The 15803-nt window shown below is 47.8% G+C and overlaps 1 protein-coding gene across 3 annotated transcripts in view; it reads right to left on the bottom strand.

Annotated features, from left to right (window-relative positions):
* Positions 1 to 15803, bottom strand: part of GDPD5 (glycerophosphodiester phosphodiesterase domain containing 5) — a 368574-nt gene that overhangs the window by 220987 nt on the left and 131784 nt on the right. For all 3 annotated transcript variants that reach the window (XM_074980897.1, XM_074981070.1, XM_074980992.1), the window contains exon 3: positions 4775 to 4949. In XM_074980897.1, coding sequence (XP_074836998.1) covers positions 4775 to 4891 — 117 coding nt within the window. In that variant the 5' untranslated portion in view covers positions 4892 to 4949. The remainder of the gene's footprint in view (positions 1 to 4774; positions 4950 to 15803) is intronic.

Genomic DNA, 15803 nt, shown 5'->3' with positions numbered 1-15803 from the left:
TTAAAGAGTTAACCATGTCAGGACTACTGCAGCTCTGTATCACACCATCACAGAAGCAAACGCCCAGGCAATAACCACCATGAGAGATTTGGTTCACATCCACCCACCTGCATCGAATTCAAGCAATGGAACAGATCTAGCACAAGTTCAGACATTATTTAGTATGTTTATGTATTCAGGGCTAGGTTCTCCCACCTTTACTCAGTGTCAGTAAAATCTTACTTCTCAGATGGGGCAAAGTCAGCCGAGCATGGAAGAAAAATTATTCTAAAGTTTCAGGCACCAGATATCCTGCTTCCAAATAATATTTGTATTCATGACACTATCTGACAGAAACTTGCATTGGCGTGATATATGGGATGCCTATGACCTGTCACCCTCCGGGAAGCGATCCGTCAGAAGATAAAAGTACCTGTTACTTTCAGCACCACAACCTGAAAGAAGTTTCTTTTTGCTATTGAAGGTGAGACATCTGTGTTAGGAGCTGGGGATCCAAGGGTTCTAATCCAGCTCAGTTTATGTGGCTGCGCTGGTTCTATTCTATGCACCACATGGATGCCCTATGGCAAGAAGAGAAGAGGGAGCTGAGGAACAGTGGACAGACAGAGAAGAGCATGCACAGCAAGGCCAACAGCCACCACAAGCCCAGGAGCAAAGTGTGGGGAGGGGCCTGGCTTCACACCTCGTGGAAGGGGTGGAGCCTGAGACCAAAGGGGCAGAGCCAAGAGCAGTCAGCCCTTAGCACTGCACGGAACATGCCACTGGACCGCCTCATAAGCCTCATGGAGCAAGTCTTCATGCAAAGGGGCATGGAGCTCCCAGCCACCACTGCTACTACTGCAGCAGTGGCGACAGTAGCCCCCTTAAATGCTGGGCCCCTATACAGTTGCCCCCTTTGCCTCACCCACTTGGTAGGCCTGAGGATACAAGACCAAAGCCTAGGAAGAGAACACTCAAGAACCATTCTAGGCATTAACATCTATTTGCTTTTTTGTACAACAGTGAAGGTATTCAGGAAGCCTACAAATAAGGCCTTTCAGAAGCTCACATTTAGTCTGGCCCTGTCTAACCTCATTTACTCTCTAACTTCCCTTTCTTGCTTGCTACTTCATGTGCAGAGACTCTGTATGGACAAGCAGAACAAAAATACCTGAACCATGCGGTAGAGTTAAGGTTGCCAACTCCTTACTTACCTTTCAGAATGCTGAAAAAGTCCAGTGCAAACAGCTTTACATAACACATTAGTTTCTTAAGCACAACTCTAGATTCATGAGTCAGTCTTGAGGATGACAATTTATGTCAACAAAATCAAAATCAGTGCGAGATGAGGCAAATTTCACTTGCAAATGAAAGCTGTGAGTACCCCTGTGTTTCACTCCTGAACAGTATCCTTCTACCAATCTTTTAGCTAGTAAATTTCACATTCTGAAGAGCACATTTCTGTACGGCTACGGTTACAGAAGAGAGTTTTGCTGATAAAACCCCAGTTTTGTTGACAAAACTGGTGGAACGTCCACACACAAAATGCGTTTTTTCAACATTGTGAACAAAAGTCGGCACTTTCACCGACAACCTTCTGCTGCTCCCAGATGAGGAAGAACGCCTTTTGTTGCCAGGTTCTGTTGACAAAAAAGCTGTGTGGATACTCTGGGGGACACCCTCTCAACAGACAGGGTCCAGGACAATGGGCAGCCCTGTCTGCTGGGCTTCCAGCTGCCTGTCTTGCCAAGAGACCAGCCGAGGAGTCAGGCCACTCTGTCAACAGAGCTGAGCACTCTCCTGATTGGCTTTAATGTACGGCCATACTCTGTCGACAGAATTAGTATAACCATTGCCTATGTGTAAAGCCCTTCTTAAACTGTGTGAACAGCTAAACTAACTCTACTCCACTGATGGATACAATTCACAATCAGGCAATTTGACAAAAGCCCTTTAGTGTAATGAAGTAATCCTCCTTAATATTGTATTTCAGTATGCTGCCCCTGCTTCCTGCTCACGTAATAGATGCTTTAAATAATAGCTGCTACTGCAAAACTCGGAGTGTTGAGAAACAAACAAGATCTCCAGGGAAAGGAAGGTTCAGCATTTTAGTTTGGTCAGCATTTTGGGGCTGGTGGGTAGTATAGATTTCTTTTTAGAAGCATTATATACTAGAACAGGGGTCAGCAGTCAAAATAGCAAGAAGAGATTTTTTTTTTCCAATTCAGTAAAAAAACTCAATAATTCAAGAGCCACAATGCATGCGACTGTGAGACAGTCCTTAATAAATACTAACAAACCATACCTATTGGGAGAACAGTGCATACACAGTGATTTGTAATGAGACACATGTTTACTCCAGGACAGTCACAAACTTTTTACATATTCTATTTCCTCACCCTGTACGTGTGTGTTTGTATCACTGTAGTCTGTCTTTCACTCCCGAACTTTCTCCCTCTCTGGAGCATGCTAGGGGGAGTTATCCAATGTTTCAAGGTCACATATTGTTTGCTATTTATACCTGAGTTGTTCAATTTTGGGCTTTAGACATTCATTATTTATTGAAAATAATCAGGAGGTTTTTTTTTTTTTTACTTTGCAATTATAGCGGTGGGAGCCAGAAAGAAGTCCTTAAAAAGCCACATGCAGCTCCGGAGCCACAGGTTGCAGACCCCTGCACTAGAAAAAGTACAATGTTGGACCCAGACAAGCAATAGCAACAGAACTTAGAAGCATTGTCTAGCAGGTTGGAATAAAGAGATATTTGCAACACATGAGCATTCAGATTTCTCACAGATCTTGCTGCAGGTGGATTTAGTGCTCATGAAGGTGCCACAAGGACAGTTCTAGAGACAGAAGTCCTTTCTTTATCCATAAAACACCAGTAGCAGGAGTAAAAGCTTCACCATATTCCTCTGCCAACATACTTCAACCAACTCCACCAGGGTAGGGCTAGAAATCCCCTCTCATTTCCAGAACCTGCTCCATCCCAGCTAGTGCTCTGTTTTGCTTTCCTTCATGTACATTGAAACCACTCAAACTTCTGTAACCTAAGTCATGGCATGCGCTTTAGGGGGCAAACACACACTTTAGGTTTGAAGCACCCAGGACTGATAATACTAACAAATAAATTATGTACGTTTAGCTCGCAATAAGAGATCTCAAAGCACTTCATGAAGGAGGTCAGTATTATCAATCCCCCATTTCACAAAGGAGGCAAAGAGAGAGACATAGTGATTGTTCCAAGGTCACACTGCAGGACAGTGGTAGACCTGGAACAGGTCCCAGGTGCCCTTAAGTCCCAGTCCTATGTTCTGCCTGCTAGGCCACACAGCTTTGAAAGGAACCTGGCCGCAGTAGCACAGCTCAAGTTGCTGTCTAACCCCAGCTGCAACTATGCTGTCAAAATTGCTTCACCAAGTCAGTAGCATCTGCCAGCCGGGAAGATACAGGCTCTTAAAACAAAACAAATTAAACAGAGGAGAGAGAATTGAAATCACCTCATAAATGCAAGAGGCAGAACACAGATTAAAATGAGAGGCCACGACACAAGCTGACAAGGGCCATGTAATTCACAAGCCTGAAGACTGAGATCAGAGATACATGCATCCTCCTCTGCCACAGCAACAAAGGGTCAGGAACACTAATGGTTTCAGTTAAAAAAAATGTACGTGCACCTGTAATTCAAAGAAATCCCACAGACACTAGGGCCAGTAATTTCTATTCTTCATTTAAGTAACACAACAAGCAGTCAGACTGCATGGCACTGTTGCTACCAAGAGTACATTTTTTTAAAACCAAACCCTAATTTCATACTCAAGGCCGAGCCATACATTGAAACAATTATGAATGAGGATCGTGTTACTCTGTATCCACAAAAACAAGGAAAAGTCCTGTGGCACCTTATAGACTAACAGACTTACTGGAGCATAAGATGCATCTCACAAAAGCTACGTCTACACGGGGATGCTACGTCGAAATAGCTTATTTCGATGTAGCGAAATCGAAATAAGCTATTTCATTGAATAGTGTCTACACGTCCTCCAGGGCTGGTGCCGTCGACATTCAACGTCGACGTTGGGCAGCACTACATTGAAGTAGGCGCTGTAGGGGAGCGTACACACACCAAAGAGGCCCACATCGAAATAAGGGTGCCAGGAACAGCTGCAGACAGGGTCACAGGGCAGACTAGCACTTCCCAGGCAACAGCAAGCCGCTCCCTTAAAGGGCCCCTCCCAGACACACTTGCACTAAACAGCACAAGATCCACAGAGCCGACAACTGGTTGCAGACCCTGTGTATGCAGCATGGATCCCCAGCTGCAGCAGCAGCAGCCAGAAGCCCTGGGCTAAGGGCTGCTGCACATGGTGACCACAGAGCCCCGCAGCGGCTGGAGAGAGCGTCTCTCAACCCCTCAGCTGATGGCCGCCACGGCGGACCCCGCTATTTTGATGTTGCGGGATGCGGATCATCTACACGTGCCCTACTTTGACATTCAACGTTGAAATAGGGTGCTATTCCCATCTCCTGTTGGGGATAGCGACTTCGATGTCTCGCCGCCTTACGTCGATTTCAACTTCGAAATAGCACTCGCCACGTGTAGACGTGGCAGGTGCTATTTTGAAGTTGGCACGGCTACTTCGAAGTAGCCGGCTCATGTAGATGCGGCTAAAGTGAGACTTTGCCCATGAAAGCTTATGCTCCAATGAATGTGTTAATCTATAAGATGGCACAGGACTTCTCGTTGTTTTTAAGAACATGAGATCCATATGGGAGGTGGTTCTTGGTTACCAACCTTTGTCGTGTCATCATGTGACCGCTGGTACCGTTTCCAACGGCAGCCATAGATCCCTGTCAGGCATGACAAACACAGCTGCGGCTCGTAGTACTGCAGGGGTTGGTGTTTAACCATGCTCCTTCCAGCTCCTCAGTAGCATGCGATCAGAAACCCATTGGGACTTGGGAGCACCCTAAAAAGAGAAGAGAAGGAAGCTGAGAAATCTGAGATTAAAAACAGATTCCTTGGTGAAAGCAGAATGTGGTTTGTAGCTAGAACCAGAGAACAGCTGCGTGGGCTCCCAGGTTTCATCCACAACTTTGCCAGCACTTTAGGCAAAGCGTCCAACTCAAATTAAAAAGTTTATATTTGAAAAGTGTCTGTCTGGAGTGCTGGCACCACCAGTTCGATAATGCTGGCACCACCGGTTTGATGACAAGTCTATTGCTTACTTTTTGCACTAAAGGTTGTATCTTCCCTGGTCCAGCACCCTCAGGACCTGAAAGGTCCCAAACAAGGGAATAGTCACGGAGTGGTCACCGTGTTAGTCTGTATCCTCACAAAACAAAAAAAGCAGTCCTGTAGCACTTTAAAGACTAGCAAAATGACTGACTAGGTGACGAGCTTTCGTGGGACAGATCCACTTCTTCAGAGCTGGAAGTGGGTCTGTCCCATGAAAGCTCATCACCTAATGAATAATTTTGTTAGTCTTTAAAGTCCAAACGAGGGAATTTGCCAGACGAGGGGAGGACAGGCCTCCGGGCTCACCTGGGGTCCTCCAGCCTGCTAGCTGGGCTCCCCTGCTGGCCTCCACCCGCTTCCTGCCCCCAGCGGGGCTCCCTGCTGCAGGGCTGTCAGTAGGGTTCCCTAAACCCAGCCAGGCTTACAACAGTGGGGCTCCCTGCCCCTGGCCCAGCTTCCTGCAGCAGGGCTGCCAGTGAATCTCCCTGCCACCAGCAGGGCTCCACTCCAGCCACCAGCGAGATCAGCTCTGGGTAGCTGGGCTTCTCTGGTCTAAGTGTTCTCTGTTTGATCATGGATGTTGCCAGATGAGAGTGTGCTGAATGAGAGTTTCAACTACACACAGCCTGGGACAATTAACACTCACTCATTACAGAGCCACCAATTCTCTCCCACCAACAGCTCACAAACTGAATGCCCCAAGAGCTGGATATACTGTTAGTACAACACTCTTAAAGGGCTAGTTTTCCCTGTCACTGGTGGGAAGGCAACAGAATTTCTGAGCCCCTGGGCAAGGTTGGGAGGACGGATTCTGACCTCCTGGAAGGGGCAGGGCTCGGGCCAGCCAGCTTTCAGCACTTCTTGGAGCACACTGCATGGGTCTCTGGCAGCAATTTAAAGGGCTCTGGGCTCCACCAACTGGCATTACCACAGTAACAGCATCGGCAGCTGGGAACCACAGGCCCCTTTGAAGCTCCGGGCCCCAGGGAAGCTGCCCCCTTTGCCTGCAGCAGGACAGCCTATCTCCCTACCCCCTGTCCACATGTGCACTCCTGCACACAGGAGAACTTCACTGTTGTGCTGTGAAGAGTTCTGCTGCACACCTGGAATCCCAGAAGATGAGGTGTGGAAGAGACCTCAGGAAAGTCAGCCAGTCTCATGCCCCGCTCAAAGCAGGACCAACGGAATGCTGAGAAAACATTCTGTAACTAACCACACTGATTCTACGCAGCCTTTGTCACAAAGCTATCAGTTCTATTTAGAAACTTGCTTTTGTCTCAGCTGAGATCGGTCACAGATGTCCGTAGTTATCCAATGGATTTTACTATTAAAAATCAACATTAGCCAAGGGCACCCCGTGAAGCATTGTCTGCACAAGTGACACCAATGCTTGGATAGCTGGTGTACTGCATGCAACTACTGTCTGGTGCCAGGATTCTGAGTGCTCGCCATTTCCTTCCCACTCATCCCCACCAAAACCCATCACCCCACGTTTGTATATTTTTCTTTGTGTAAGGCCAACAGATCCCAGTCATTGGCCTCTGAACACTACTGGGACCTCTGAAAATTACTGTATGAACCTCTGCTAAATCGGCAGTCCCCAGACTTTTCAGAGGCACAAACCCCTTACCTCTGTCCACCCCCACCCCCTGAGCCATGGCAGGAATGGGACCTGGAGCTGGGGTGCGAGAGGAGGGGGGATGTTGATGGGGTGAAGGTCCAAAGCCAGGTCTGCCGCTAACAGCAGCTCTGGCCCTGAAAGCAAAGCCATGGCTGGGTTATAGTCAGGGCTCAGGCTGGGGGCCAAGAGCCAGGACCACAGTCAGAGCAGTGTTGGGGTGAAACAGGGCTGGGTTGCACTCCCGCTATCGCTCACAGGGATGGCCAAGATCCTGCTACACACACCCCTCCACTCCTACTGGTCTAAGTACTACTAAAAGGGGAAAGAGCAACACACCAGGCAGGCAGGGGTTACACTTGAAGAGATCCCCACTGTGCTGTGCTGTGTTTCCTTTTATCATGGATCCCACCTGTTCAGTCCGGGGTATTTCTAGTTGAGGGTCCAAGGTGCCTCTAGGACAGTGGTGGGCAACCAGCAGCCCACATACAGCCTGTTTTGTTTACCGTTGCTTTCCTGATTCCAGTGGTTTCATCTGCATTGTGGTTTTCCTACCTGTATTGCTAAAGCGGCACCCACACACAGCAAGGGCTCATGAAGTGAGGTGCGTGTTGATCGTACACAACATGGCCTACAAGAGCCGTGTGTTCCCTCTGCATGCAACTGAAGCACTGCTCCAGTTCAGTCAGCACACCCTGCAAATTCTGGGTATACAAATGCACTTGGCAAAACTACCCAATCCTGGGAAACTGTCTTGGGTATGACAATCTTGCAGCCCACTGAGATGAAGGAGGCCACGCATGCAGCCCACTTACTATCATGGGCTGCCCATCACTTCTCTGGGGGTACTGAAGACAGCAGGATTTTGAAGACAGCATGGAGAGAAGAGGATGGTGATGCTTTTTAATTAAAGTCAGGCTAACCCTAGGTTGGGGGAAATTCGTCACGTCCATGGACCACACACTGGGCCAGACAACCAGGGTTCCAAGCATACCAGACTTTAGACAGTACACTAGATTCATAGAAAATTAGGGTTGGGAAAGACCTCAGGAGATCATCTAGTGCAGGAGGAAGGAAACTTTTTACATCGGGCCCCACTTTTCATCTCTGCAATCAGCAACTCCTGCTTCCACAACCTATCTAATGTAATCCAAACCAACCGAAATTTTGGTTATGTTCATACAGAAAAAAAAACCTTTCAGCGGGGTAAGAAAACAAGTCTGTAGAATGTAAAAACTTTATTAATCGGTATAGAAATGAGAATACACACACATAAAACAGTAACAGACAAGCCTGAGACCCAGCAGCCAATTGTGCTCATGAATTTTCATGTTCCCCAAGGATTCCATCCCCGACTTTGTGCACCCCTGATCTAGTGCAATCCTCTGCTCAAAGCAGGACCATCCCCAGCTAAATCACTGCAACTAAATTAGCACACTCCATTTCAGTATTGCACCCTCCTCTTCTTTCATGTACAGAACCTAACGTCTCAGTTCTCATTAAATGTCTCTGTACTGGTCTCAGCAGCTACTCCTGCCAGGATCTCGGCCAGTGATACAGAAACTGGCAGAAGCTGCCACTGCAGTTCAGATAATGGTTTCTACCCACCTAGATTGCCACAGGTTTCTACATGTCCCAACAGGTAGGACCCAGAGTCAAGACCATTTCAGATTGGATGTAAGGACACTTCTTGCCCATTTGTCAACATAACACACAGTCACCTCCATGCTTTCTACCAGGTGGCCTCCAAGCCTGGTACTGGATTCTGTGAGCTCATCTACAAAGCCATCTCCTTTGCCCAAAAATGTAACCCTTTCTTAGCAGCCCCTCCTGATCTGCTGCTTACAGAATAGTGTTTGGGTACAAGCTGCCTGTTCTCCTTCCTTTAATCCTCCGCTTGTCTACCTGGCCTTAAACAAGACCTTCCTTGAGAAGGGACAGGCCCTTCTGAAAGGTGTGGAACACACTTAACAGAGTGTGGGTGGACACTCCCATACATTTGGCACCAAGAGAACCCAGACCAGGATGAAGGCTCCATAGCATTAGATACCATTCCAGACACACACAAATACTTGTGTACCCCAAAGAGCTTGTAATGCAAGACAAGTCACCTGCAAAGGACCAAGGGCAGTGCAGGCTGGAAAACATTTCCATTTGGTGAGAAATGGAGACTTCAGAACTTCACAAAAACCAGAGCCCCCCTCCCTCCAGGTGTGTCCCCAACACCACATTCACCTGTCAGATGAGAAACAAAGGTTCACATCACTGATCCACATCAGGCAGAACTTGAACCGGGAGGTCTCAGCTCCCAGGTGTGGGCTCACCTTACAAGCCTATTCTGGGATTTGGCCTCCCTTTCATCTATATTATATCTTGGACTGGAGGGTGGGGGAGACATTCCCATCAAAACAGCCTTTTTTTTAAATGTGACAAGCAAGTTTCACCACAGAGGCTTTGTATACAGCTCCATCAGACGAGGGGTCAGCAACCCTCCCGAGGCAGAGTGCTGAAATGTGTCCCTTTGACCGCTATGTACAGTCTGAATGCCAGTGATACCTTTTAAACTCACTAACAGTCCTACTTACAACAGCTTCATTCATAAATAAATGAAGATGCAGAATTCTACCGTTTAGGTAGTGGTCAGTCACATTAGCTGGTCTTTTGTTAATCCGCAGGCAGCCTGGCTTTGAGCAAGCACCCGGCAGCATGCAGGAGGTGGGGTGGAGCTGAGCTCCCACCTCGTGTGCCAATGAAAATCGGCTGACGTGCCACTCCTTGCACCTGTGCCGGGGGTTGCTGACCCTTGTATAAGAGGAATATGCAGTGCTGGGAACTCTTTCTGCTCTGTTACAAGGTCATCCTCAAGCAATGGTGACCACTACATGTGGGGATAGGTCTTTGGGACATTTAGGGCTTGGTTCCATGAAGCGCTTTGAAGTTAATAGATATCAGTAAGGCAACGATTTTATCATGGAGGTTGCAGAAGCCAAAGGCACTGAGAACTACAGGGACTCCTTATGACCAAAGCAGCAGGGTCCCCAAACTCAGCAGGGTCCCCAAACTCCAAGGTGGGACCCCAGCTGACATCAGCCACAGCAGGCAGGACCCTCGACATCCCCACAGGTCCTGGCCGCCATGGGTGTGGAGTACCTCCAGCTCTTTGCCACCACCAAGCTAGGGGGCTCTGAGCAGGTGTGGAGGGACCCCACAACTCCCAGCCAGCCCCCACAGCTCCCAGCCTCTGGCAGCAGGGAACCTCACAGCTCAGAGCTGTAGGGGCAGGAGACCCTGGAGCTCCAAGCCCTTATGGGCAATGGTTGTTCCCAGAGCTTGCAGCCAGGCCCCACAGCTTCCTCATTTTGTGATGGGTATTTTTAGTAAAAATCAGGGACAGATTATGGGCTTCTGTGAGTTTTTCTTCATTGCCCAAGACCGGTCTGTGACTTTTACTAAAAATATCTGTGACAAAAAATCTCAGCCTTAGTTACCAGTGGCTCTCAGTCAAGCTGAAAGGGCATATCAAGTGGGGTCCCTCAGAGATCAGTCCAGCTCTGTTCCATATCTACATTCATGGTTTAGAGAGTGGCAGAGAGAAGAATGCACTTCAAGTCTGTGGACAATACTAAGGATCTGGATAAACCAGGGAAATGGTCTGAGGTAGAACAGGCTGAAATTCAATAAGGACAAATGAAAACTACCCCACTTAGGAAAGAACAATCACTGGTACACAAACAAAATGGAAAATGACTGCCTAGGAAGGAGTACTGAAGAAAGACATCTGGGTGTCAAGTTAAATGAGTCAACATAACACTGTGGCAAAAAAACATTCTAGGATGTACTAGCAAGTGTGTTGTAAGCAAGACACAACAAAGTAATTATTCCAGTCTACTCTAAGATGATTAGGCCCCAGCTGGGATGTTGCATCCAGTTCTGGGCACCTCATTACAGGAAAAATGTCTGAAAAATCGGAGAAAGTCCAAAGGAGGGCAACAAAAATCATTACAAGTCCAGAGAACATGGTCTATGAGGGGAGACTGAAAAAAACGGGTTTAGTGTGGAGAGAAAAGATTGTAGGGGGCCAGTATAAGAGTTTTCAAGTACATAAAGAACTGTTACAAGGAGGAGGATGAAAAATTATTCTCCTTAACCTCTGAGGATAGGACAAGAAATTGCAGCAAGGATGGTTTATGTTGAACATCATGAAAAACTTCCTGTCAGTGTGGTTAAGCCCCAGAATAAATTTCCCAAGGAAGTTGTGGATTTCAGTCTCTGGAGGTTTTCAAACCCACATGGGTCAGGGGTAGTCCAGTTATTAAGTAGTCCTGCATTGAGTGCAGAGGACTGGACTAGCTGACCCACTGAGGTCACTGTCAGCTCTATGATGTCAGCCGCATCAGGTTGTGCACGAGTGGGAGGTGCTTACACAACGGTGATGAGCTGGGTATAAAAGCCTATCTAGAGCAGTAATCCTTTCAGCCCACTTCTTCCACCCACTCTCCATCTAGCTGTGCATGGTATACCACCATCTGCTACCAGCAGCAGGGACCATGACTGTGTCTCACCAGGATGCTAGGCCACTGATGTCTTGAAGCAAGTGGTATGTCATGCTAATCTCCATGATTTACATGTTCTGAAACAGAGTGGGTAACAGCACCGTATTAATGCCTATTCACGCACCTCCCTAAGCACAAGACAAGATGCAATTGCAAAATGCCTTAAACGTCCTCCTTCAGTACCAGCACTCGTTGAGGCAGCCATAAAGGTTCAATAGCACCCTGCAATTTTGCCTGAAGAAGGTTCCTTCCCCTGGACGGAAAAATCCCAACTCCCTCATTTAATAACACGCAAAGTTAGGAAGAGGAGGTGTCCTAATGACAGGAATGCAAATGAATTCTTGAACACAGCAGAGCAGGAGTCCACAACCTACAACCCATGTAATTTAACATGCAGTGAGGTGCCGCTTTCTGCAAAGAACATATGTGGGCATAGCCTGATTATGTTCTTCATGAGTACTATTCCAAAGGCTTTATAAATTTTTCTACGCACCCCAGATTGCCACAGGTTTCTGCATCTCCCCAGGGTTCGGCTTCAATATATTCTTCCCTATACCCCATAATCTCCTTATAGCATCCCACAAAGCTCTGTTGCACTAATGGTTGGCTCAAAGCTACACAAGAGAGTCCCATATTACATTTGAACTGGTCATGGGCCTAAACTTCAAAATGTAAACTACAAGGGGTCATTTGCACCACTTAGACTTGGATGTAAGATCCCATCTAGATAACTTGGAGTGACATGCAATAGGTGACCTTTTATCTCTTTCCCTGTGTTGAAAGCTATGTTAAACTGGATGTGACACTACCAACCCAGTGGTGGATTGATAAGCCAATGTTCCTTAGCTGCCACAGTTCAGGCCAGGGGTCCACAACCTTTCCAAGGTGGAGTGCCGAAATTTGACTTTTTGACCTCTGTGTGAGGTCTGAGTGTCAGTGATACTTTTTGAAGTCACTACTAGTCCTACTTACAACAGCTTCATTAATAAATGAAGGTGCAGAGCTTTACCATTTAGGTGGTAGTTGGTAGTATTACCTGATCTTTTGTTAATCCACAGGCAGCATGGCTTTGAGCAAGCTGCCGGCTGCATGGAGGAGGAGGGGCGGGGCTGAGTTCCCACCTTGCATGCCGGTGAAAATCGGCTCACATGCCATTCTTGGGATGCATGCCAGGGGTTGCTGACCTCTGGTTTAGGATTTTTTCAAAGGCAGTTTAGCCTCCAGTCTTTGAAGCAGCAAAGGAAATATTCAGCCTGTCAACATACACTCATGCATGCTTGGCTCTGGCTCACTGCCATTGTCTCAAGAATTTATCACCGTGGCACCTCCAGGAGCAGCAGTGTTGGGACCAGAAGTCAAAGTACAAACATTTTAACCATGAACAAGGCTGCAGCGTTGCTACCACCAGTGGAGCTGCACCCGCGGTGACAATTGCTGCCACTGCTAATTCCTTTAAGTCATTTAAAAACTGTAGCCTAGTACAGGTTGAATCTCTCTAATCTGGAATTCTCTCATCTGGCAACATCCATAATCCGGCATGATTTTAGTTAGCCAGATGAACATTCACCATTGACCTACTGTCAACACGGGGACAATGAAAAGCATGAAGAAAGAGTTGATAGTAACATTTCTGAAAAAAGAGAGTTGCTGAGGGGAGCGTATCTGGCTCCCCCGTTCATTATACAGCTTCTGCGCACAGTCTGTATTCTCACCTGGTCATCCATTGACTGTCCCACATCCCTTGATTGCATCCGATCCCTGAAAATAACACAGGGACAGTCTGTATTCTCAACTGGCCTGCCACGCATTCTTCCCTGCACGAAGGGGTGCAAAGTTAGAAGAAAGAGGATAGAAAAGGCAGGAAAAAAGATTTCTGTCTTCCCTCTTCACTGCGCAGAAATTGCCAATATGGGGGATGACAGCAAGTCTCCGAAAATCTTAGCTGCAAGGGGAGACTTCCCCGCAGTGGCAGTTAGCTCCCTGGGTCCTTGTTGGTGTGGGGGGCATGGGGAATTTCAGTGAAGTAGCTGAAGTAGTCACCCAGTGGCAGCAAGACCCCAAAAATCTTGGCCTCTGGGGGAGACCTCCCCTCGGCGGCAGAAAGGCCCCTAAAATATTTTGGTGAGGGCCAGTTGAAGTAGTGCCCCCATGCAGCAGAAAAGCCCTGAAAATCTTAGCCACCAGGGACACTTCCCACTGGTGGCTGAAAGCCTCTGAAATTCATTCCTGCCCTTGGAGCCCTAACCACACACAAGTTAGGACATGGTGCTGCCTGGCAGCATGGTCAGCACCGAATGGCAGGCACGTCTTTTTGCTGGGTCAGGCGCTACCCATGTGATGTGGCTGAGCATGGGAGAAATGCTGACTGCGTGGCACCTGTGAGGGAGGGAAGGGGTTTGTACACATATGTAAACTGCTAAGAAGAAGTTTCTTGGCCTCTTATGCAAGCACGACCCCCACAGCAGCCTTGTTGCCACATAATATGATGGGGCAGTGGCTGATGCCAGGCAGTGCAGAAAAAAGTACCCAGTGTAGAGACAGAATCATGAACTCTGTGCTGGGGCTATTTGTAATGGGTAGATGCACTCACAGCGCTAATAGCAAAGAAAGACGTTTCTCAGGCTCTCATACAAACATGAGCCCACAGCAACGGGCTTCCTGGTCCCCAAGTGAAATTCACAGTCTTCCTGTTACCCAGTTCCAGTGCACATGGAGAGCAGCGGCCAGAGCGGAGCAGTGAGGGGCATTGTGGGTTACGTACGGGACAGCCCTGGAGGCTAATAAATTCAATTTTAAGACATGGCTTTTCCACACTCGCCTTTATTCAAACTTTTAAATTTGAACATGACGCTGCACCCAGCCAGTATCAACAATACTATGCTATCGATATTAGTGCTCCCTAAATCGAGCTAATGGTATTAAGAGTGAAGACAGTCACATGGTAATATCGATCTAACTACCTTAAATTCGAATTTATCTCACAGTCTAGACGTAACCTAAAAGCGGTATCTCACTGTGGGTCAGGAGTGAATAGAACTTAGATTTGGAGAGTAGGAGCTATTGCTAAAGACAAACCTGATCCTTAACAGATACCTTTCTGATAGCACTCTAAAGCCTACATCACTTCATCTGCCTATTTCATATTACTCAATACACTCATCCCTTGCTACATGAGCACAACTGGTTCCCAACTTTCTGCTTGTAGGTGAAAACTCGTAAGGGGGACACTAAATTACCATTAAAATACAGGTAAAAGTCTCTGATTGGTTCCTAGTGCTCCTGACTTGGGGAAGGAGTGGCAGCAGGTGACGCTGCTTTTGAAAGGTAAGTGAACCCTGGGTTTGGGGGTTGGGGAGGGTTAAAGGCTGAGGGCAGTTTGGGGCCATGAGCGGGAGGGAGGTTAAAACCTGGAGGTGGGTTGGGCCCATGGGGCATCTGGGTGGTGACAGGGGGAGGCATTAAGGTGGTGGCGGTTTGGGTGTGCGGGGCTGGCAGTGGGGAGGTTCAGGCTGCGGTGGTTTGGGGACTGCAGGGCTCGCGGGGGGCAGGGTTTAAGGCTGCAACAGTTTGGGTGTGTGGGGCTGGTGGGGGGGTTCAGGCTGTGGTGGGTTGGGAGTCTGTGGGGTCAGCGGGGGAGTAAACTGCAGCAGGTTGGGGTCGGCTGGGAGGGGTTAGGCTCGTATTAGCAGGGGGAGTTCACTGGTCTAGTGAATAAAGGTAGGTATACGCATCCCTCATTTTAGCAAGTACTCACAAGTAAAGCACTCGTTTAATGAGGGATGAGTGTATTTTAATTGCAAATTTGCACATACTGTGCCACATACATGAGACTAAACAAGACCATTTGCTCAGCTTTTTTCCACTTGGAGGCTGTCCCTTCTCTCCTGCAGCTCAGAGCACTCAGAGAGGGTTATTCATCTGCTCCCCACACCACTGTCCCACACACACCAGAGTGCAGAAGCCAGCGCGTGAAGCAGACTTTCAACAGAGATCCAGTTGATCACAAGGCAATAGATGCTCATAAACTGTGGCTACCCTTCGGAAAGAGCCCCCACCCCGCCATCCCAAACATGGAGGGAGGGGCTTTGTTTCCATTCCTAACACTATAAGTCCTTGTCTTTCCTTTGGGGGTGTGGTCACCAAGGCTGTGTCTACACGGCAGGAGCTACCACAGGATACTGTGCAAAGCACCCATCATTTCAAACTATTTTTCAGAATACCAGGCGCACTATGTCAACATCCCTGTATATCCCGTTGCAGGCGGAATAAAGGGTGCCTCCAAACAACACTTTAGAGAGCACCACATGCTGAAATGGCCTATTTCAAATTTCACTCAAAGTAAGCTACGCAAGTTGCATAGCTTATTTCAAGTTTAAGCTGTTGTGTAGACACAGCCTGGGTGGTAAAGGAAAGT

Source organism: Carettochelys insculpta, chromosome 1, assembly GCF_033958435.1.
Source record: "Carettochelys insculpta isolate YL-2023 chromosome 1, ASM3395843v1, whole genome shotgun sequence".
In the NCBI taxonomy this organism is placed as follows: Eukaryota; Metazoa; Chordata; order Testudines; family Carettochelyidae; genus Carettochelys; species Carettochelys insculpta.
The sequence above is the reverse complement of the archived record's forward strand: the minus strand, read 5'-3'. Positions and strand labels throughout refer to the sequence as shown.